The sequence below is a fragment of the Lonchura striata genome, chromosome 27 (genome assembly GCF_046129695.1).
Source record: "Lonchura striata isolate bLonStr1 chromosome 27, bLonStr1.mat, whole genome shotgun sequence".
Taxonomy (NCBI): Eukaryota; Metazoa; Chordata; class Aves; order Passeriformes; family Estrildidae; genus Lonchura; species Lonchura striata.
Genome location: NC_134629.1, coordinates 5,472,819 through 5,495,493, shown reverse-complemented (window position 1 = coordinate 5,495,493; position 22,675 = coordinate 5,472,819). Strand labels below are relative to the sequence as shown.

The window sequence follows — 22,675 nt, the reverse complement described above, 5'->3', positions numbered from 1 at the left end:
GGGGAAAAACGGGGTACGGGGGGATGGGGGACGGGGAATGGGGGACGGGGAATGGGGGATGGGGGAATGGGGGACAGGGGGAGAAACGGGGTACGGGGGGGAAATGGGGGACGGGGGAATGGGGGACAGAGGGAAAATGGGGTACGGGGGGGAAATGGGGGACGGGGAATGGGGGATGGGGGGGAAAAACGGGGTACAGGGGGATGGGGGACGGGGAATGGGGGACGGGGGAAAAACGGGGTACGGGGGGGAAATGGGGGACGGGGGGGAAATGGGGGACAGGGGGGAAAAACGGGGTACAGGGGGATGGGGGACGGGGAATGGGGGACGGGGGGAAAAACGGGGTACGGGGGGGAAATGGGGGACGGGGAAATGGGGGACGGGGAGAATGGGATACAGGGGGAATGGGGTACGGGGGAGGAAACGGGGTAAGGGGGGAAACGGGGTATGGTTTTAGGCTGTGGTTAGGCTGTGGTTTGGGGTGGTTTTAGGGGTTGTTTAGGGATGGTTTTAGGCTGTGGTTTGGGATGGGTTTTGGGATGGGTTTTAGGGGTTGTTTAGGGATGGTTTTAGGCTGTGGTTAGGCTGTGTTTTGGGATGGTTTTAGGCTGTGGTTTGGGATGGGTTTTGGGATGGGTTTTAGGCTGTGTTTAGGGATGGTTTTAGGCTGTGTTTAGGGATGGTTTTAGGCTGTGTTTTGGGATAGTTTTAGGCTGTGTTTAGGGATGGTTTTAGGGTTGTTTAGGGATAGTTTAATTTGTGGTCGGGCTGTGTTTAGGGATGGTTTTAGGCTGTGTTTTGGGATGGTTTTAGGCTGTGTTTAGGGATAGTTTTAGGCTGTGTTTAGGGATGGTTTTAGGCTGTGGTTTGGGATGGGTTTTGGGATGGGTTTTAGGGGTTGTTTAGGGATGGTTTTAGGCTGTGGTTCGGGCTGTGTTTAGGGATAGTTTTAGGCTGTGTTTAGGGATGGTTTTAGGCTGTGTTTAGGGATGGTTTTAGGCTGTGTTTAGGGATGGTTTTAGGCTGTGTTTAGGGATAGTTTTAGGCTGTGTTTTGGGATGGTTTTAGGGTTGTTTAGGGATAGTTTAATTTGTGGTCGGGCTGTGTTTAGGGATGGTTTTAGGCTGTGTTTTGGGATGGTTTTAGGCTGTGTTTAGGGATGGTTTTAGGCTGTGTTTTGGGATGGTTTTAGGCTGTGTTTAGGGATGGTTTTAGGCTGTGTTTTGGGATGGTTTTAGGCTGTGTTTAGGGATGGTTTTAGGCTGTGTTTTGGGATGGTTTTAGGGTTGTTTAGGGATAGTTTAATTCGTGGTCGGGCTGTGACCCCGCTCCCCCAGGCCGCTGCACATCGCGGCGCGGAACGGGCTGGCCTCGGTGGTGCAGGCCCTGCTGAGCCGCGGGGCCACCGTGCTGGCTGTGGATGAAGAAGGTGCGAGCCGGGACCCCCGAAATCCCGGGGACCCCGGGACCCCCGAAATCCCTGGGACCCCGAGACCCCTGAAATCCCTGGGACCCCGGGACCCCCGAAATCCCTGGGACCCTGGGACCCCCGAAATCCCTGGGACCCCCGAAATCCCTGGGACCCCGGGACCCCCGAAATCCCTGGCAACCCTGGCACCCCTGGGACTCCAGGACCCCCAGCACCCCCGAAATCCCCAGGACCCCCGGCACCCCTGGGGCCCCGGCACCCCCAAAATCCCCAGGACCCCCAGCAGCCTCAGGAGCCCTGGGACCCCCGGAAACCCTGGCACCCCTGGGACTCCAGGACCCCGAGACCCCTGAAATCCCTGGGACCCCGAGACCCCCGGCACCCCTGGGACCCCGGCACCCCCAAAATCCCCAGGACCCCACAGCTCATCCTGCACCCCACAGCCCATCCTGCACCCCACAGCCCATCCCAAACCCCACAGCTCATCCCAAACCCCACAGCCCATCCCAAACCCCACAGCCCATCCCAAACCCCACAGCCCATCCCAAACCTCATCCCACAGCCCATCTCAAACCCCACAGCTCATCCCAAACCCCACAGCCCATCCTACAGCCCCACAGCCACCCAGAACAGCCTCCCACACGTCATCCCACAGCCCCACAGATCCACAGCCCATCCCATGGCCTCACACCCCACACCCCACAGCCCATCTCGTGACCCCACACCCCCCATCCCACACCCTATTGCACCCCACACCCCACACCCCGTCCCACAGGCCCAGAACCTCACAATCCCCCATCCCACACCCCATCCCACACTCAATCCCACAGGCCCAGAACCCCAAACCCCAAAGCCCACCCCACACCCCACACCCCACACCCCATCCCACACCCCACATCCCACACCCCACACCCCATCCCACACCCCACACCCCATCCCACATCCCACATCCCACATCCCACACCCCACACCCCACACCCCACACCCCATCCCACACCCCACACCCCATCCCATCCCACCCCACCCATCCCACACCCCACCCCACACCCCACCCCACACCCCACATCCCATCCCACATCCCATCCCACACCCCACACCCCATTCCATGACCCCACACCCCACCCCACACCCCACATCCCATCCCACACCCCACACCCCACACCCCACATCCCATCCCACACCCCACATCCCATCCCACATCCCATCCCACCCCACCCCACACCCCACACCCCACCCCACACCCCACATCCCATCCCACACCCCACACCCCACCCCACACCCCACACCCCACACCCCACACCCCACCCCACACCCCACATCCCATCCCACACCCCACACCCCACATCCCACATCCCATCCCACACCCCACATCCCACACCCCACCCCACCCCACACCCCACACCCCACATCCCATCCCACATCCCATCCCACATCCCATCCCACACCCCACCCCACACCCCATCCCACCCCACACCCCACCCCACACCCCACACCCCACACCCCACACCCCACCCCACACCCCATGGCACCCCCTGAGCCCGTCGCCTCCCTCAGGTCACACCCCGGCCCTGGCCTGTGCCCCCAACAAGGACGTGGCCGACTGCCTGGCACTGATCCTGTCCACCATGAAGCCTTTCCCGCCCAAGGACACGCTGGGCTCCTTCAGCCTGGGCCTCCTGACGAACTGCGGCATCGCGGCCAAGGCGGCGGCGCTGCCCCGCGGCCCCTCGTGCCCCTACGCCCCCGAGCGCCCCGGCGCCATCGGCCTGGACGCCTGCTACCCCGAGTGACCCGCACGGGTGACCCCCGCTTCTATTTATTTACCACTTCTGTCAATGTTGGGCACTTGAAAGGAGAACAGGACCGGGCGAGCCCAGCCTGGGCTGTGGGTGAGGGGGCTGAGGGGTTTGGGGTTCCCAAAATGGTGCCAGCCTCTTCGCCCATAGTGACCCCACACGGGTGATCCCTTTTCTGTTTATTTACCAATTCTGTCAATATTGGGCACTTGAAAGGAGAACAGGACAGGGTGAGCCCAGCATGGGTGGGGTGAGGGCAAGAGTGGGGTTTGGGGTTTTGGGGTTCCCAAAATGGTGCCAGCCCCGTTCCCTGTGCCCTGCCTGGCCTGGCAGGAGCTGGAACAGGCAGGATTTGGGCTGGGATTAGGGTTGGCACATTCCCAGGATGGAACGGGGCAAGATTTGGGCTGGCAAAATCTGGAAGGGGCAGAATTTGGGCTGGCAGGATTTGGGCTGGCACATTCCCGGGATGGAACGGGGCAAGATTTGGGCTGGGATTTGGGCTGGCACATCCCCTGTGCCCTCCCAAATTTCCCTTGGGCTGGGATTTGGGCTGGCACATTCCCAGGATGGAAGGGGCAGGATTTGGGCTGGCAAAATCTGGAAGGGGCAGAATTTGGGCTGGCAGGATTTGGGCTGGCACATTCCCAGGACGGAACGGGGCAAGATTTGGGCTGGGATTTGGGCTGGCACATCCCCTGTGCCCTCCCAAATTTCCCTTGGGCTGGGATTTGGGCTGGCACATTCCCAGGATGGAAGGGGCAGGATTTGGGCTGGCACCAGGATGGACGGGGCAGGATTTGGGCTGGCAGGATTTGGGCTGGCAGGATTTGGGCTGGCAGGATTTGGGCTGGCACGAGGCTGGTGCTGCTGGATTTTTCCCTTCGACATCGATTGGAGCCGTTCCCTTCCCGCAGTTTTTGGGGTTTTTCCCGGCATTTTTGGGTTTTTCCCCCATATTTTTGGTTTTTTCCTGGTTTTTTGTTTCCTTCCTGGTTTTTTGTTTCCTTCCTGGCATCTTTGGTTCATTCCTCGTGTTTCATTCCTGGTGTTTCCTCCCCAACATTTTTATTTCTTTCCCAACATTTTTATTTCTTTCCCAACATTTTTGTTTCCTTCCCAACATTTTTTGTTTCCTTCCCACCATTTTTGTTTAATTCCCAGGGTTTTGTTTAATTCCCAACGTTTTTGTTTCATTCCCAACATTTTTGTTTCATTCCTCGTGTTTCCTTCCCAGGATTTTTGTCTCACCCCCATTTTTTTTTTTATTCCCTTCCCAGATTTTTTATTTTTTCCCCTCCCGTTTTCATTTCATTCCCAACATTTCCCCCCCTGCAAATCCCAAAAATTCCCTTCCCATTTCCCAAACTCTTGGCCAGGCTGGGAATTCCTTGGGGAATTTTTAGGGAATTTCGGGAATCCTCTCCTGGTGCTCACCCCCAAAAAAAAAAAAAACACTTAAAAACCCCAAATCTGCTGTGCCCGCCCCACTAAAATCTCATTTTTGGGCAAATAAATCCGGGTGCCTCTGGAGCCTCCTCCCACCAGGCACTTTAGGGACTCATTTTTCATTTTTTAGGGATTTCTTTTCGATTTTCCCCCCAAATTTTGGCAATTTGTCAGCTCCTAAAAATCCCTTTTTTTCGTTTTTTTGCCTTTTTTTCCCCCCTCCTGGTTTGCGTGGCCGTTGGTCGATAGTTTTTATTTTTTAACCAAAAAAAAAGAGAATTATTTATACAGAAACGAGCATTTCCCTGTAAAAAACCCATCAAAAACCATTAAAAAAATATATAAATTCAACATTTTACCCTTTCTTAAGGAAACAAATGCACTTGCAAGTCTTTATTCCCAAAACCTCCGTGGATTTTTTTGGGATGGAGCATCCCGGAAGATTTTGTGGATTTTGGTTTTTTTTGGATTTGGAGTTCTCATTTTTTTTTTATTTTCCATTTTTGTTTTAAATCCTGTTTCTGCTGCAGGTTCGAAGCATTGGAGAATAATATTGCACTGCTGTTTTTGGGGGTTTTTTTCCATTTTTTGGGGCTTTTTTTCCGTTTTTTGGGGGTTTTTCCCCTTCTGAATTACTGTAACAACATCCAAAAAAAATCAAATTTTCCCCTCCTTGCCACAAAGCCAAAGGCGAGGCAGCGGAATTCCAGGAATTTGGAGAATTTGGGGAATTTTGGGGAATTTCGGGACGCTCCCAGCTCCTCACCCTTGGAGAAAAGGGCATTTCTGTAACCAAAATTCGATTTTTTTTGGGGTTGGTTTTTATTCTTTTTTTTCTTTTTTTCCCGCTGGTTTATTCCTGGGGGATCCCCTGGCACTGATTTTTCTTTTTTTAATTTAATTTAATTTTTTTTTTTTGAACCAAAGCCAAACTTTTTCCAACCAAATCCTGAAGCTGCAGGTTTGGCCTTTGGGTGAAAAGCACATTTTGGACATTTTTGACTTTTTTTTTTGGACATTTTTGCCATTTTTTGGACATTTTTGACTTTTTTTTCCTTCGGGTTTCCCCGCCCCAAGCACTGAACAAAAACCCAACCCGGGCACTTGAGAGGGGCAGGGACCCCGAGGATTTCCCCTTTTTATTTTGGGATTTTTTTGGTGTTTTTAGGAGAAAATAAATCCCAAAAACAAAGCAAAAAAAAAAAAAAAAGGCAAAAAAAAAGCAAAAACAAAGCAAAAAAAAAAAGCAAAAAAAGCAAAAAAAAGGTGTTTTTTTTTTTGAAAAATCCTTTTCTTTCTTTGGGAAGATCCTTTTCCGTTTTTTGGAGGATATTTAATTTTATTTTTTTTTTGGGGAGCTCCTTTTCCTTTTTTATTTTTTTGGAATATTATTTTCATTTGGAAAATCCTTTTTATTTGGAAAAACCCTTTTTATTTGGAAAATCCACTTTATTTGGAAAATCCACTTTATTTGGAAAATCCATTTTATTTGGAAAATCCATTTTATTTTGGGAAAATCCATTTTATTTTAAAAATCCATTTTATTTAGAAAATCCTTTCCCTTTTTTTGGAGGATATTTTCCTTTTTTTTTTTTTGGCAGCTCCTTTTCCTTTTTTTTCCCTTTTCATTTGAGAGATTTTTCCCTTTTTTTATTTTTATTTTTTGGGGGAATTTCCCTTTTTTTTTTTTTGGAATCTCCTTTTTTTTTTTGGCAGCTCCTTTTCCCTTTTTTTTTTGGGAAAATCCTTTTCAATATTCTACGGAGGAGAACTGGAAAAAAACCCCAAAAAACCCCAAAAAACCCCAAAAAACCCAAAATCAACCAAGCCAGGGAGAATTTGTTCCCATTTCCTTTTCCCAGCAGGAATTTCCTCCCCCCAGGATTTTGGGGCTTTTTTGGGATTCCTTTGGGAGATTTTTTTTTTGGGATTCCTTTGGGAGATTTTATTTTTTGGGATTCTTTTTGGGTTCTTTTTTGGGATTCCCACATTTCCGGGATGGCACTGACAGAACCCAGCACCACCCCCGTGTGTTTTTCTTTTTAATTTTTATTTTTATGTTTATTTTTATTTTTATGTTGATTTTTTAATTTTATTTTTATTATGTTTGTTTCTTTTTATTTTTGATGTTTGTTTTTATTTTATTTTCATTTCTGTTTATTTTTGCTTTTATGATTATTTAATTCTTTTTTTAATTTATGCTTATTTTTATTTTTATTTTATTTTTATTTTATTTTATTTTATTTTATTTTATTTTATTTTATTTTATTTTATTTTATTTTATTTTATTTTATTTATTCTTATTTTCATTTCTCCCAGCAGCCAGAAAATTCTGCTTTTCCCTCCATTTCAAGCCAGAGGGGCGGATTTTTATTTTATTTATTTTTCATTATTTTTTCTTTAATTTTTAACCTTTTCCCCTCATTTTTTGGGTTGTTTTTATTAATTTTTAACCTTTTCCTCTCTTTTTTTTGGGTTGTTTTTTAAATTTTTAACCTTTTCCCCTCATTTTTTGGGTTGTTTTTATTAATTTTTAACCTTTTCCTCTCTTTTTTTTGGGTTGTTTTTTAAATTTTTAACCTTTTCCCCTCATTTTTTTAAATTGATTTTCATTTTTAACTCTCGGAGGACGAAGCCCAACCCCCACCCCCCGCTCTGAGACAATCAACGCCATAATTAATATTAATTAATATTAATTAATAATCACGAAAATTTCGGGAGACGAAGCTCCGGCGGCGCACCCGGGGGGGGGGGGACAAAATTTTGGGAGGTTTTTGATTGGCCTTTGAATTTTGGGAATTTTGGGGCGGTTCCTGATTGGCCTTTTGGGAATTTTGGGAATTTTGGGGCGGTTCCTGATTGGCCTTTTGGGAATTTTGGGAATTTTGGGGCAGTTCCTGATTGGCCTTTTGGGAATTTTGGGAATTTTGGGGCGGTTCCTGATTGGCCTTTTGGGAATTTTGGGAATTTTGGGGCAGTTCCTGATTGGCCTTTTGGGAATTTTGGGAATTTTGGGGCAGTTCCTGATTGGAATTTTGGGAATTTTGGGCGTCCCCGTCTTGTTCTCCTTCAGCCCCGCATCGTCCTCGCCGACAGCACAGCTTGAAAATCGAAATAATAATCCAATTATTTGGGAAAAATTCCATTTATTTCGCTTTATTTTAATTTTCGGGGGGGGGTGGGGGCGGCGGGTTTAATTTTATTTTTTATTCTGATTTTTTTGGCGATGATTTTTCCTCGTTATATTCCAAAAAAAAAAAAAAAAAGGGATGGAGGGAAACTTCCCCCCCAACACACAAAAAAATTATTTAATCCTTTAATGCCAAAGTTGGGTTTTCACAACATTTATTTTGATTTTATCCCGGTTATTGGTTTGGAATTTTGACAAAAATGACAACAAAAAAAGGAAGTTTCTCTCCTCGGTCCAAAGCACTTGAAGTAAGAAGCACTTTTTGTTAAAAAATCCAAATTTTTGGATTCCCTTTCGCGTCCCACGGGGTGGAGAGCGGCGTCGGGTTTATTTTTTCAGTTGGGATGTGAAAAAGAGAGGAAGAAAGTGAAAAAAAAAACACAAAAAAACCTGAAATAAAAACCCAAAAAATAGGAAAAAAAAAAACCCAAAAAAAGGTGAAAAAAACCCCCAAAAAATAGGAAAAAAAAAAAAACAAAAAAAAAGGTGAAAAAAAACCCCAAAAAACCAAATTTTTGTTTCTAGGGAATGAATGGACAAAGGGAAGTTGTGGTGAGAGAGAGGAAGAGAAAAAAATGAAAAATATTTTAAAAAAAGGTAAAAAAAGTAGGAATAAAAAAAAATAAAAATTAAAAAAAAAATAAAATTAACCCAACAGCACAAAAAAATAAAAAGAAAATTGAGATTTCCGAGGTGTTTTTGCACTGCCCTGAGCCATAAACCCGCGACAAACGCTGAATGTACGGCGGCCAAACCGGGAAAAACGGGAAAAAACGGGAAAAAACGGGAAAAAATGGGAAAAAACGGGATAAAATGGGATAAAATGGGGTAAAATGGGATAAACCGGGGTAAAATGGGATAAAATGGGATAAAATGGGATAAAATGGGATAAAATGGGATAAACCGGGGTAAAATGGGATAAAATGGGATAAAATGGGATAAACCGGGGTAAAATGGGATAAAATGGGATAAAATGGGATAAACCGGGGTAAAATGGGGTAAAATGGGATAAAATGGGATAAACCGGGGTAAAATGGGGTAAAATGGGGTAAAATGGGATAAACTGGGATAACCGGGATAACCGGGATAAACTGGGATAAAACAGGATAAACTGGGATAAAACAGGATAAACTGGGATAAAACGGGATAAAATGGGGTAAAATGGGATAAACTGGGATAACCGGGATAAACTGGGATAACCGGGATCAACCAGGACAATCCTGGGACAAACCCGGGACAAATCCAGGCCAGCCCCGGGACAAACCGGGATAAACCCGGGACAGACCGGGATAAACCCGTGTCCCCTGTCCCGTGTCCCTGTCCCGTGTCCCTGTCCCGTGTCCCTGTCCCGTGTCCCTGTCCCATGTCCCGTGTCCCGTGTCCCGTGTCCCTGTCCCGTGTCCCGTGTCCCGTGTCCCGTGTCCCGTGTCCCGTGTCCCATGTCCCGTGTCCCTGTCCCTGTCCCTGTCCCTGTCCCGTGTCCCTGTCCCGTGTCCCTGTCCCATGTCCCTGTCCCATGTCCCGTGTCCCGTGTCCCGTGTCCCATGTCCCGTGTCCCTGTCCCGTGTCCGTGTCCCGTGTCCCGTGTCCCGTGTCCCATGTCCCGTGTCCCTGTCCCGTGTCCCTGTCCCGTGTCCCGTGTCCCGTGTCCCGTGTCCCTGTCCCGTGTCCCGTGTCCCTGTCCCGTTCCTGTCCCATCCCTGTCCCGTTTTCCCTCCCTTTTTTCCCACTTTTTCCCCATTTTCCCACTTTTTCCCCATTTTCCCACTTTTTCCCCATTTTCCCTCCTTTTTCCCCCGGCCGCATCCCGGGGCTGGAATCCGGCAGCTCAAAAAAATTAAAATAAAATTAAAGAATAATTAATTTAAAAAACCAACAACCACAGCACTAAAAACTGATTAAAAAACACAAAATCCCCAAAAATCCCCAAAATCCCCAAAATCTGGAATCGCTTTTGGGTTCTGGTCCCGTTTTTGGGGAGATCCCTGAGGAAAAAAAGGAAAAACCCCAAAACTAAACGGAGAGAGCCCAGAAAAATCATTTACATTTGTCAATAATAATTATAATAATGATAATAATAGTCCTTGATTTTATCCCGATGTTCCTGAGAATATTATTATTAATATTAATAATATTAATGTTAGTGATAATATTAATAATAATATTGTTATTGCTAATAATATTAATAATATTAGTATTATTAGTAATATTGATAATAATATTTTTATTCCTTGATTTTATCCCGATGTTCCTGGGAATAATAATAAGGAGAATAAGATTATTATTATTATTATTATTATTATTATTATTATCATTATTATTATTATTATTACTATTATTATTATTCCTTTATTTTATCCCGATTTTGCTGGCAATAATAACAATTTTTTTTTTTTAATTCCTGGATTTTATCCCGATTTTCCTGGGAATAATAGTAATAATAATAATTATTATTATTTTAATTTGAATTCCTGGATTTTATCCCGATTTTCCTGGGCTCCGTCCCCCCTTTGCCTCCAGTGCGAAACCAAAGCAGAAAAACCCCGTAAATTCCGATTTTTTGGGTTTTATTCCTTTTTTTCCTCCTTTTCTTCCTTTTCCTCCGAGGGCCCGCGGAGCTCCCGGCCGGAATTTTCTGCGCTCGGCACCGAAAATGAGACGAAAATTCCAAAAAAAAAAGAGAAAAATGAAAAATTCAAAAGGAAAAATTCAGAAATTAAAAATTGTTCCGAGTTGAAAAATGAAGAAAAAGGAAAAGTTAAAAAGGAAAAGTTAAAAGGGAAAAGTTAAAAATTAAAAGTTAAAAATGTAAAAGTTTAAAAGTGAAAAATGAAAAATTCAAAAGGAAAAGTTCAAAAAATTAAAAATTGTTCCGAGTTGAAAAAGGAAAAGTTCAAAAGGAAAAATTAAAAAGTTAAAAGTTAAAAAGTTAAAAGTTAAAAATGAAAAATGAAAAATTAAAAGTTCAAAATGGATTAAAAAATTAAATAAAAAAAGCACAAAAGAGCTTTAAAAAAATGTTAAATATTTCAAATTAAAAAGCCGAGGTTGACCCAAAACCACCGAAAATCTTTGGAATTTTTGGGGCGAGGTTGGGACGGGGACGCGGCTCCGAGGCCACAAAAAAAAAAAACCCAAAAAAACCCCCAAAAAACCCCAAAACCAACCAAAAAAAACCCAGAAAAACCCCGAAAAATCCGAATAAATCGTCGGGTGCCGCCCCCGCGGCTCCTCCCGTGCCGGGGGCGGGAAAGAGGAGAGGGTGGGAAGGGGTTAAAAAAAATCACCAAAAATGATAAAAATCGTGGAAAAGCCCAAAAAAAATTCAAAAAAAAAATTTAAAAAAACTCAAAAAAAAAAAAAAAAAAAAGGAAAATCGCCTTATTCGCCCCGGCCGTTCTCGATGTTGTTCTGCGTCAACGCGAAAAGAAAGAAAATCAAAGAAAGAAAATCAAAGAAATCAAATAAAGTCGCATGGAAAAGCTCGGCTGGGCTGCTTCTGGGCGTTTCGGGGAATTTGGGGGGAATTTTGGGGACATTTTCGGGGTTTTGGGGGGCTCTGGGTGGATTTTGGGTCATTTTGGGTCATTTTGGGGGGCTCTGTGTTGATTTTGGGTCATTTTGGGTCATTTTGGGGACTCTGTGTTGATTTTGGGTCATTTGGGGGCTCTGGGTGGATTTTGGGTCATTTTGGGTCATTTTGGGGGTTTGGGGGGCTCTGGGTGGATTTTGGGTCATTTTGGGGGTTTTGGGGGGCTCTGTGTTGATTTTGGGTCATTTTGGGTCATTTTGGGGGCTCTGGGTGGATTTTGGGTCATTTTGGGTCATTTTGGGGGCTCTGTGTTGATTTTGGGTCATTTTGGGGGTTTTGGGGGGCTCTGGGTGGATTTTGGGTCATTTTGGGTCATTTTGGGGGTTCTGCCCCTCGGGGCCGGGGGGGACAAACCGAGGGGGGGCAGAGGCCGAAGGCTCGAGGGGCCCCAAAATCTTGGGGGGTCCCAAAACCTTTGGGGGTCCCAAAATCCTGGGGGTCCCAAAATCCTGGGGGTCCCAAAACCTTTGGGGGGTCCCAGAACTTTGAGGGGTCCCAGACCCCCCTGGGGGGTCCCAGAGCCTTGAGAAGCCCCAGGGAACCCCAAAATTCGGATTTTTCTCCAATTTTTCCAAAATCCGGATTTTTTCCCCATTTTTCCGAAATTCGTTTCGTGTCCAGGGAGGGGGAGGGGGGGAAGGAATTCGGAACATTTTTAAAAGTGGGGAGAAAACCAAAAAAACCCGGCAAAAACCACCCAAAATTAACCAAAACCACCCAAACTTAACCAAAACCACTCAAAATTCACCAAAACCACTCAAACTTAACCAAAACCACCCAAACTTCACCAAAACCATTCAAACTTAACCAAAACCACTCCAACTTAACCAGAACCACCCAAACTTCACCAAAACCACTCAAAATTAACCAAAGCCACTCAAAATTAACCAAAACCACCCAAACTTCACCAAAACCACTCCAGCTTAACCAAAACCACTCCAACTTAACCAAAACCACCCAAACTTCACCAAAACCACTCAAAATTAACCAAAGCCACTCAAAATTAACCAAAACCACCCAAACTTCACCAAAACCACTCCAACTTAACCAAAACCACTGCAACTTAACGAAATCCTGGTTTTTATTGCGGCTCTGGCTCGATTCTGGTTATTAAACTAGTTCTGGTTAATAAACCAGTTCTGGTTATTTATTAGACCAATTCTAGTTAATAAACCAATTTTGGTTATTAAACCAGTTGTGGTTAACAAACCAGTTCTGGTTATTTATTAGACCAATTCTAGTTAATAAACCAATTTGGGTTATTAAACCAGTTGTGGTTAACAAACCAGTTCTGGTTATTTATTAGACCAATCCTGGTTAATAAACCAATTTGGGTTATTAAACCAGTTGTGGTTAACAAACCAGTTCTGGTTATTTATTAGACCAATCCTGGTTAATAAACCAATTTGGGTTATTAAGCCAATTTTGGTTATTAAACCAATTCTAGTTATTGAACGAGTTCTGGTTATTGAACCAATTCTGGTTATTTATTAGACCAATCCTGGTTATTAAACTAATTTTGGTTATTAAACCAGTTGTGGTTATTGAACCAGTTGTGGTTAATAAACCAGTTGTGGTTAATAAACCAGTTGTGGTTATTGAACCAGTTGTGGTTAATAAACCAGTTGTGGTTATTTCTTAAACCAGTTCTGGTTATTGAACCAGTTCTGGTTATTAAACCAGTTGTGGTTATTTCTTAAACCAGTTGTGGTTATTAAACCAGTTGTGGTTATTTCTTAAACCAGTTGTGGTTATTTCTCAAACCAGTTGTGGTTATTGAACCAGTTTCGCTTTGGGGTTTTTCCCTTGCTCAGCCCCTCGGGGGATCCACGCTCGGAGCACCCGGGAGAGTCGGGGGGCACCGAGGGGACCCCGAATCCTCCCGGGGGCAGAGAGGGGACCCCGAATCCCCCCGGGGGCAGAGAGGGGACCCCGAATCCTCCCGGGGGCAGAGAGGGGACCCCGAATCCCCCCGGGGGCAGAGAGGGGACCCCGAATCCTCCCGGGGCACCGAGGGGACCCCGAATCCTCCCGGGGGCAGAGAGGGGACCCCGAATCCTCCCGGGGCACCGAGGGGACCCCGAATCCTCCCGGGGGCAGAGAGGGGACCCCAAATCCCCCCGGGGCGCCGAGGGGACCCTGAATCCCCCCGGGGGCAGAGAGGGGACCCCAAATCCCCCCGGGGCACCGAGGGGACCCCAAATCCCCCCGGGGGCAGAGAGGGGACCCCGAATCCTCCCGGGGCACCGAGGGGACCCCGAATCCTCCCGGGGCGCCGAGGGGACCCCGAATCCTCCCGGGGCACCGAGGGGACCCCAAATCCCCCCGGGGGCAGAGAGGGGACCCCAAATCCCCCCGGGGCGCCGAGGGGACCCTGAATCCCCCCGGGGGCGGCCCCGCGGATCCCCCCGGGAATTCTGGCAAAAGGGGAAAACCGAACAAGGGGGTTTGGGGGTCCGGGTGGGGTTTAGGGGTCCTGGGGGGTCCCGGGGGGGTCCCGGCGGTCCCGGGGATGGTCCCGGGGGGGTCCCGGGGGTCCCGGGGCGGTCCCGGGGGTCCCGGGGGTCCCGGGGGCTCAGGCCCGCAGCCAGGAGCGCAGGTGCCCCTCGGCCAGGGCGATGCCCAGCATGGTGCCCGCGCCCAGCACGAAGCCGCCGTTCTGCAGCGCCAGGCGGCCCCAGCCGGCCCCGGCCGAGCCCCGCAGCGCCTCGGGGAGCTGGGGGAGAACGGGGGGCTGCGTGAGACCCCCGGCCCGGCCCCCCAAACCGCCGGGACAACGGTGAGACCCCCCCGGACCCCCAAACCGCCCGGACAACGGTGAGACCCCCCGGACCCCCAAAACACCCGGGACAACGGTGAGACCCCCCCGGACCCCCAAAACACCCGGGACAACGGTGAGACCCCCCCGGACCCCCAAAACACCCGGGACAACGGTGAGACCCCCAAACCGCCCGGACAACGGTGAGACCCCCCCGGACCCCCAAACCGCCCGGGACAACGGTGAGACCCCCCCGGCCCCCCAAACCGCCCGGACAACGGTGAGACCCCCCCGGACCCCCAAACCACCCGGGACAACGGTGAGACCCCCCCGGACCCCCCAAAACACCCGGGACAACAGTGAGACCCCCCCGGACCCCCCAAACCGCCCGGGACAACGGTGAGACCCCCCCGGACCCCCCAAAACACCCGGGACAACGGTGAGACCCCCAAACCGCCCGGGACAACGGTGAGACCCCCCCGGACCCCCCAAACCGCCCGGGACAACGGTGAGACCCCCCCGGCCCCCCCAAAGTTCTCAGAACTCCCCTGAGACCCCCGGACACCCAAAATCCCCCATGAGACACCCCCAAGCCCCCCGTGAACCCCCCCAGACTCCTCCAGACACCCCCAAACCCCCCGTGAAACCCCCCCAGAGATCCCCAAACCCCCCATGAGAGCCCCCCAGACACCCCCAAACACCCCGTGAGACCCTCCACAGACTCCCCCAGACACCCCCAAACCCCCCATGAGACCCCCAAACCCCCCGTGAAAACCCCCCCAGACACCCCCGGACAACCGCAAACCCCCTGTGAGACCCCCCCCAGACACCCCAAATCCTCCAGCCACCCCCAAACCCCCCGTGAGACACCCCCAAAGCCCCGTGAAACCCCCTGGACACCCCCAAACCCTCCTTAACCCCCCCCCCCCAGACTCCCCCAGCCACCCCCAAACCCCCCGTGAGACCCCCAAACCCCCCCCAAATCCCCCAGCCACCCCCAAACCCCCCGTGAGACCCCCAAACCCCCCCCAGACTCCCCCAGCCACCCCCAAACCCCCCGTGAGACCCCCAAACCCCCCGGCCCCCCTCACCATGTCGGCCAGGGCCACGTAGAGGAAGACGCCGGCGGTGCCGGTGAGGAGCCAGGGGGCGAGGGGGGTCCCGCCGCGGCCCAGGGCGACCCCCGCCAGCGCCCCCAGCGCCGAGAGCAGCGCCGAGAGCAGCGAGAGCCGCAGCAGCGAGCGCGGAGCCGCGCCCGCCCGCAGCAGCAGCGCCGCGTCCCCTGCGGGCACGGGCGAGGGGCGCGGGGTGAGGGGAATGGGGGCGAGGGGTGAGGGGAATGGGGGCGAGGGGTGAGGGGTGAGGGGTGAGGGGTGAGGGGAATGGGGGAATGGGGGAATGGGGGCACGGGGTGAGGGGAATGGGGGCGAGGGGTGAGGGGAATGGGGGCGAGGGGTGAGGGGAATGGGGGAATGGGGGAATGGGGGCACGGGGTGAGGGGAATGGGGGCGAGGGGTGAGGGGAATGGGGGCGAGGGGTGAGGGGAATGGGGGAATGGGGGTGAGGGGTGAGGGGGCGCGGGGTGAGGGGCACGGGGGAATGGGGGAATGGGGGGCGAGGGGGTGAGGGGAATGGGGGAATGGGGGGAATGGGGGGAATGGGGGGAATGGGGGCACGGGGTGAGGGGAATGGGGGCACGGCGTGAGGGGCACGGGGCGAGGGGGCACGGGGGAATGGGGGAATGGGGGAATGGGGGGAATGGGGGCGAGGGGGAATGGGGGTGAGGGGGCACGGGGGAATGGGGACACGGGGTGAGGGGAATGGGGGAATGGGGGCACGGGGGGAATGGGGGCACGGGGGGAATGGGGGCACGGGGTGAGGGGCACGGGGTGAGGGGGCACGGGGGAATGGGGGAATGGGGGAATGGGGGGAATGGGGGGAATGGGGGGAATGGGGGTGAGGGGGTGAGGGGGAATGGGGGTGAGGGGGTGAGGGGGAATGGGGGAATGGGGGAATGGGGGGAATGGGGGGAATGGGGGGTGGTGGGGGAATGGGGGGGCTCGGGGGGCTCGAAGGGCACGGGGGGCACGGGGGTTTCACCAGCCCGGGGGGCACGGGGGGCTCGAAGGGCTCGGGGGGAATGGGGGGCTCGGGGAAGTCCCCAGGCTGGGGGGCTCTGGGGGCTCAGGTGGCACGGGGGGCACGGGGGCTGTTAGGGGCACGGGGGGCTCGGGGGGCACGGGGGGCTCGGGAGGCTCGAGGGGCTCGGGGACACGGGGGGCACGGGGGTTTCACCAGCCCGGGGGGCTCTGGGGGCTCGGGTGGCACGGGGGACACGGGGGGCTCGGGGGGCTCGGGGAGCACGGGGAGCACAGGGGGCTCTGGGGGGCACGGGGGGCTCGGGGGTGTCCCCAGCCCGGGGGGCTCGGGGGTCTCTGGGAGCTCGGGGGGCTCGGGGGTCTCGGGGGTGTCCCCAGCCCGGGGGGCACGGGGGTCTCTGGGGGCTCGGGGGGCTCGGGGGTCTCGGGGGTGTCCCCAGCCCAGGGGGCACGGGGAGCACAGGGGGCTCTGGAGGGCACGGGGGTCTCGGGGGTGTCCCCAGCCCGGGGGGCACGGGGGTCTCTGGGGGCTCGGGGGGCTCGGGGGTCTCGGGGGTGTCCCCAGCCCGGGGGGCTCGGGGGGCACGGGCACTCACCCAGCTCGTGGGGCAGCTCGTGGCAGAGCACGGCCAGCGCCGTGCTGAGCCCGCTGGAGACGCTGTGCGAGAAGGCGGCGCCTGGGCAGGGAGGGAGGGAGGAGGGAGGAGGGGGTTCCGCATCCCCGCGGCTGCTGCTGTGCCCCTGTGGCCCCGTTCCCGTCCCCGCCCCCGTTCCGGTTCCCGTCCCCCTCCCCGTCCCCATCCCCATCCCCGTCCCCATTCCCATTCCCGTTCCCGTTCCCATTCCCGTTCCCATTCCCGTCCCCGTCCCCATCCCGCCCCGTCCCCGTTCCCGTTCCCATCCCCGTCCCCGTCCCCGTTCCCGTTCCCGTTCCCGTTCCCATCCCGCCCCGTTCCCGTTCCCGTTCCCGTCCCCGTTCCCGTTCCCGTTCCCATTCCCGTTCCCACCCCTTTCCCGTTCCCGTTCCCATTCCCATTCCCGTCCCCGTTCCCGTTCCTGTTCCCGTCCCCATCCCGCCCCGTTCCCACCCCGTTCCCGTTCCCGTTCCCGTTCCCGTTCCCGTTCCCATCCCCGTCCCCATCCCCGTTCCCGTTCCCGTTCCCGTTCCCGTTCCCGTTCCCATTCCCGTCCCATTCCCATTCCCGTTCCCGTTCCCGTTCCCGTCCCCATCCCGCCCCGTCCCGCCCGCACCGATGGCCAGCCCGTCGGTCAGGTTGTGGACGCCGTCTCCCAGCACCACCATCCACGCCAAGTCGGCGGCGCCGGGCCCGAGGGGCAGCGCGGGCCCGTGCGAGTGCCCGTGCGAGGGTCCCGGGGGGAGCTCCCGGTGCGGCTCGCCGGGGCTCGGCTCCAGCTCCGCTCCCGGAGCCGTCAGGCGCCGCAGCTCGGTCCCTGCGGCGGGACGGACAGCCGGGCTCCGTCCGGTGCGCGCCGGGACCGGCGGCTCTGGCGGGGGGTGCGAGGGGGTCGTACCTGCCCGTGACGGTGCCAGGACCCCCGCGCCCATCCCGGGGGTCTCTCCGTGGGGGCGTCCCTGGGGATAACGGAGTTGCCGTGTGCGGAGCCAGCCCCGGTGGCGTCCCCGCGCCCTCCCGGTGCCCGCCGCTCACCGTGGCCTCCCGCCGGTGCCGCAGCATCCCCAGGAGCAGCTCCAGCACGAAGAGCAGGTAGATGCCCGCCAGCACCGCCAGCCCCTGCAGCACGGCGGGGCTCGGCTCCCCCGCTGCCTCCGGGTGATTCCCGTTCGCCTGCACACCGGAGCACGCGGCGGCGGCTCAGGGCACCGGCGCACCGGCGGTCGGTGCGCCCCCGGAGCCGCCGCCGCGGCGGTACCTACGTGCGGCCAGAGGTGCAGCAGCGCGTCCCCGCAGAGCGTCCCCACGGCCAGCGCCACCAGGAAGGCGAGCAGCGAGCGGCGGGAGCCGCGGGCCCGCAGCGGCAGCAGCGCCGCGGCCAGCGCCGACGGGAGGCTGACCGAGAGCACGGCCAGCAGCGCCCAGCCCAGCGCTGCGGGCGGCGTCACGCACGGCCCGGCAGCGGGAGAACGGGGAAAGCCCGGCCGGAGCGGGCAGGGGGACCGGGGAACTGGGGAGGGGGAATGGGGATGGGGAATGGAGAGCCAGGGATGGGAATTGGGGATGGAGGAATGGACACCCAGGGATGGGGAATGGGGATGGGGATGGGGAATGGGGAATTGGGATGGGGAATGGGGCTGGGGAATTGGGGAACTGAGACCCGGGGATGGGGGAATGGGGATGGGGAAGGGGAATGGAGAATTGGGGATGGGGGAATGGGGACCCGGGGATGGGGAATGGGGATGGGGAAGGGGAATGGAGAATTGGGGATGGGGGAATGGGGATGGGGAATGGAGATGGGGGAATGGGGAATTGGGAATGGGGACCCGGGGATGGGGAATTCAGGATGGGGGAATGGGGACCCGGGGATGGGGATGGGGGAATGGGGATGGGGAAATGGGGACCCGGGGATGGGGAATGGAGACCCAGGGATGGGAATTGGGGATGTAGAAATGGACACCCAGGGATGGGGAATGGGGATGAGGAATGGGGAATTGGGAATGGGGAATTGGGGATGGGGAATGGAGACCCAGGGATGGGAATTGGGGATGGGGGAATGGGGATGGGGAATTTGGGATGGGGGAATGGGGATGGGGAATGGGGATGGGGGAATGGGGATCGGGAATGGAGATGGGGGAATGGGGAATTGGGAATGGGGACCCGGGGATGGGGAATTGAGGATGGGGGAATGGGGACCCGGGGATGGGGATGGGGGAATGGGGATGGGGACCCGGGGATGGGGAATGGAGACCCAGGGATGGGAATTGGGGATGGAGGAATGGACACCCAGGGATGGGGAATGGGGATGGGGATGGGGAATGGGGAATGGGGAATGGGGATGGGGGAATGGGGAATGGGGATGGGGAATGGGGATGGGGAATGGGGAATGGGGATGGGGGAATGGGGAATTGGGGATGGGGAAATGGGGATGGGGGAATGGGGATGGGGAATGGGGAATTGAGACCCGGGGATGGGGAATTGGGGATGGGGGAATGGGGATGAGGAATCAAGGATGGGGAATGGGGATGAGGAATCGGGGATGGGGACCCAGGGATGGGGGAATCAGGGATGGGGGAATGGGGACCCAAGGGATGGGTAACTCAGGGATGGGGACCCGGGGATGGGAAATTGGGGATGGGAGAATGGGGACCCCAGGGGTGGGGAAACTCAGGGATGGGAAACTCAGGGATGGAAAACTCAGGGATGGGAAACTCAGGGATGGAAAACTCAGGGATGGGGATAAAGGGATGGAAGAATCAGAGATGGGGACCCAGGCATGGGGAACTCAGGCATGGGAAACTCGGGGATGTGGGAGTGGGGAACTCAGGGATGGGGACCCAGGGATGGGGAAATCAGGGATGGGGGAATGGGGACCCCAGGGCTGTGGAAATGGGGGTCCCAGGGATGGGAATCCTGGGGATTTATGGATGGAGCCCCCAGGGTGGGGACCCCAGGGATGTAGGGAGGGGAACCCCAGGAATGGAGACCCCAGGATCAGGAATGGGGGGCCGGGGGGGGACACAGCTCAAGCTGGAGAGCTCAGGGATGGGGGTGAGGAATGGAGGGAGATGCAGGGATGGATCCCCCACATCACAATGGGTTCAGGGACCCCGGCTCAGGACACCGGGACCCCTGGGGAGGCAGGAGCAGCTCGGGGATCCCAGGGATGAGGGGCGAGGGGCCGGGGAGCAGCGAGGGGCCCCGGGGTTGGGGTTACCTGGCCACAGGGTCCCGGCGGGGGCAGGCGGCGTCACCTCGTCGCTGTGCTGGATGCAGACGCGGCTGTCGATCTGGTAGAGCAGCGCCGGGCACAGCAGCGTGAACTGCTCCGGCGTCAGCTGCGCCGCCGAGTCCAGCCCGAAATTCAGCAGCAGCTGGCTCACGTTCAGGCACTGCGGGCCGGGGGCCGGCGCTGAGCGGCGCCGGGGGTCCCGGGGAGCACCGGCGGCTCCCCCGGGGCTCCCGGAGCGCGGCACGGCGCGACCCCCCCGTCCCCACTCACATCGTCGTGCGGGTGGTCGGCGCTGGAGTGCTCCAAGCCCAGCACCCTGCCCAGCAGCCTGAGGCTGGGCCGGTACTGCCGGGGGACCCCCGCAGCCCCGGGGGGCTCGGCGGGCACGGGCCGGGGCCAGCTCGGCGGCCGGGAGGGCGGGGGGCTGCGGGGAAGGGCGCTGTGAGCATCCCCGGCACGGCGCGGCCCGGGGCTCGGCGGAGGGGAGCCGCCGGTACCTGAGGGGCGCTCCGGTGCTCGGAGCCGCGTCGCCGCCGTGCTCCCGCAGCGGGTGCCGGTGGCGGTGCTTGTCCTCCTGCACCTCCAGCAGGTCCAGGTGGCTGACGTGGCCGTGGCCCAGCTCCTCGTGCTGGATCTGGACCACCTGCACCCTGCCCAGCCCCAGGCTGCCCAGCAGCCGCGCCAGCCCCTCGGAGGGCAGCGTGCCGTTCTGCCCGTACTGCCCGAAGAGCTGCCGCAGGTAGTAGCCGTGCTCCTGCTCCGCGTCCTCGGGGAGCCGCCCCGGGGTCCCCGCGGCGCCCCCGGGCCCCAAAAGCAGCAGCAGCCCCAGCAGGGCCGGGAGGAGCCCCGGGCGGCTCATGGGGCCGGATCCCGCGGCTGCAGCTGCGGGACAGCGATGTCGGGGTCACCGCGGGGCTGGGGAGGGTCCCCCCGAGGATGGGGAGGGTCCCCAGGGATGGGGAGGGTCCCCCGGGACTGGGGAGGGTCCCCCGGGGCTGGGGAGGGTCCCCGGGACTGGGGAGGGTCCCCCGGGGCTGGGGAGGGTCCCTGGGGCTGGGGAGGGTCCCCCGAGGTTCGGGAGGGTCTCCCCGCGGTTCGGGAGGGTCCCCCGGGGCTGGGGAGGGTCCCCCGGGGCTGGGGAGGGTCCCCGGGGATGGGGAGGGTCCCCCGGGGATGGGGAGGGTCTCCCGGGGATGGGGAGGGTCCCCCGGGGATGGGGAGGGTCCCCGGGGCTGGGGAGGGTCCCCAGGGATGGGGAGGGTCTCCCGGGGATGGGGAGGGTCTCCCGGGGCTGGGGAGGGTCCCCAGGGATGGGGAGGGTCCCCGGGACTGGGGAGGGTCCCCCCGAGGATGGGGAGGGTCCCCGGGACTGGGGAGGGTCCCCCCGAGGATGGGGAGGGTCCCCCGGGACTGGGGAGGGTCCCCGGGACTGGGGAGGGTCTCCCGGGGATGGGGAGGGTCCCCCGGGACTGGGGAGGGTCCCCCGGGACTGGGGAGGGTCCCCCCGAGGATGGGGAGGGTCCCCAGGGACTGGGGAGGGTCCCTCGAGGCTGGGGAGGGTCCCCCGAGGTTGGGGAGGGTCCCCCGAGACCGGGGAGGGTCCCCCGCGGGTGGGGAGGGTCCCCCGCGGGTGGGGAGGGTCCCCCGAGGTTCGGGAGGGTCTCCCCGCGGTTCGGGAGGGTCCCTCGAGGCTGGGGAGGGTCCCCCGGGGCTGGGGAGGGTCTCCCCGCGGTTCGGGAGGGTCCCTCGAGGCTGGGGAGGGTCTCCCCGCGGTTCGGGAGGTCCCCCCGGTGTGCCCCGGCCGTGCGGAACGCGGCGGGCGGCACCGGGCTCACCTCCCGGGACACGTGCGGCGCTCCGGGGCTCGGGAACACGCGTGGGGAGCGGGGCTGGGGCGGGGGAGGGCGCGGCCGCGGCGCCCCCCACACCGGGCGGCGGCGGGGAGGGACCGGGGGCTCACCGGGACCGGCGGGTGACCCTCGTCCTTGAGGCGAGGTCCTGCAACTGGCGCGGTCCCGCGGGGAGTTAATGTTTCACCGGGAGCGAGATAAACCCCCCCGGGAACCCCCCAGCCCCCCGCCAGCACCGGCGGGGGCCGCGGGACCGAACCGGGCCGCCGCACCGCCCCCCCCGCTCCACGTGCGGCCACGCCGCGGCACCGGGGGAAGATCACGGGAGCCACCCGCGGTGCCACCCGCGGTGCCACCCGGTGCCCCACGCGTGTCCCCAACCTCCCCGGAGCCCACCCGGCTGCGCCCGGTGTTCCCCCGCCCCACCCGCGGGACCGCCGTGGGGGCGGCGCTGGCACCCCCCGCGCCCCCGGGACCCGTCCGGTGCCCACCCGTGCCCACCCGTGCCCACCCGTGCCCACCTGAGCCCACGGGGACGCGGCCCCGGCCGTCCCCGCGCTGTCCCCGCGCCCGTCGCGCCCGACCCGGGGGGGGCCAAGGGTCACACCGGAGCCGCTCCCGGGCGGCGCCGGTACCGGGAGGGGC

At 56.8% G+C, this 22,675-nt stretch overlaps 2 protein-coding genes across 2 annotated transcripts in view; one reads left to right on the top strand and one right to left on the bottom strand.

The window, feature by feature from the left end:
* Window positions 1-3,219, top strand: part of ANKRD52 (ankyrin repeat domain 52) — a 59,840-nt gene extending 56,621 nt beyond the window's left edge. The window contains exons 28-29 of the mRNA XM_077788635.1: window positions 1,338-1,429; window positions 2,984-3,219. Coding sequence (XP_077644761.1) covers window positions 1,338-1,429; window positions 2,984-3,219 — 328 coding nt within the window. The remainder of the gene's footprint in view (window positions 1-1,337; window positions 1,430-2,983) is intronic.
* Window positions 3,220-14,031: 10,812 nt separating this feature from the next.
* Window positions 14,032-21,039, bottom strand: SLC39A5 (solute carrier family 39 member 5). The gene is made up of 9 exons (XM_077788571.1): window positions 20,678-21,039; window positions 20,451-20,604; window positions 20,166-20,340; window positions 18,211-18,380; window positions 17,984-18,121; window positions 17,565-17,907; window positions 16,910-16,990; window positions 15,306-15,496; window positions 14,032-14,172 (listed from the first exon to the last, which is right to left on the bottom strand). Exons 1-9 carry the CDS (start codon window positions 21,037-21,039, stop codon window positions 14,032-14,034), a joined length of 1,755 nt encoding a protein of 584 aa, XP_077644697.1.
* Between the last annotated feature and the right edge of the window lie 1,636 nt (window positions 21,040-22,675).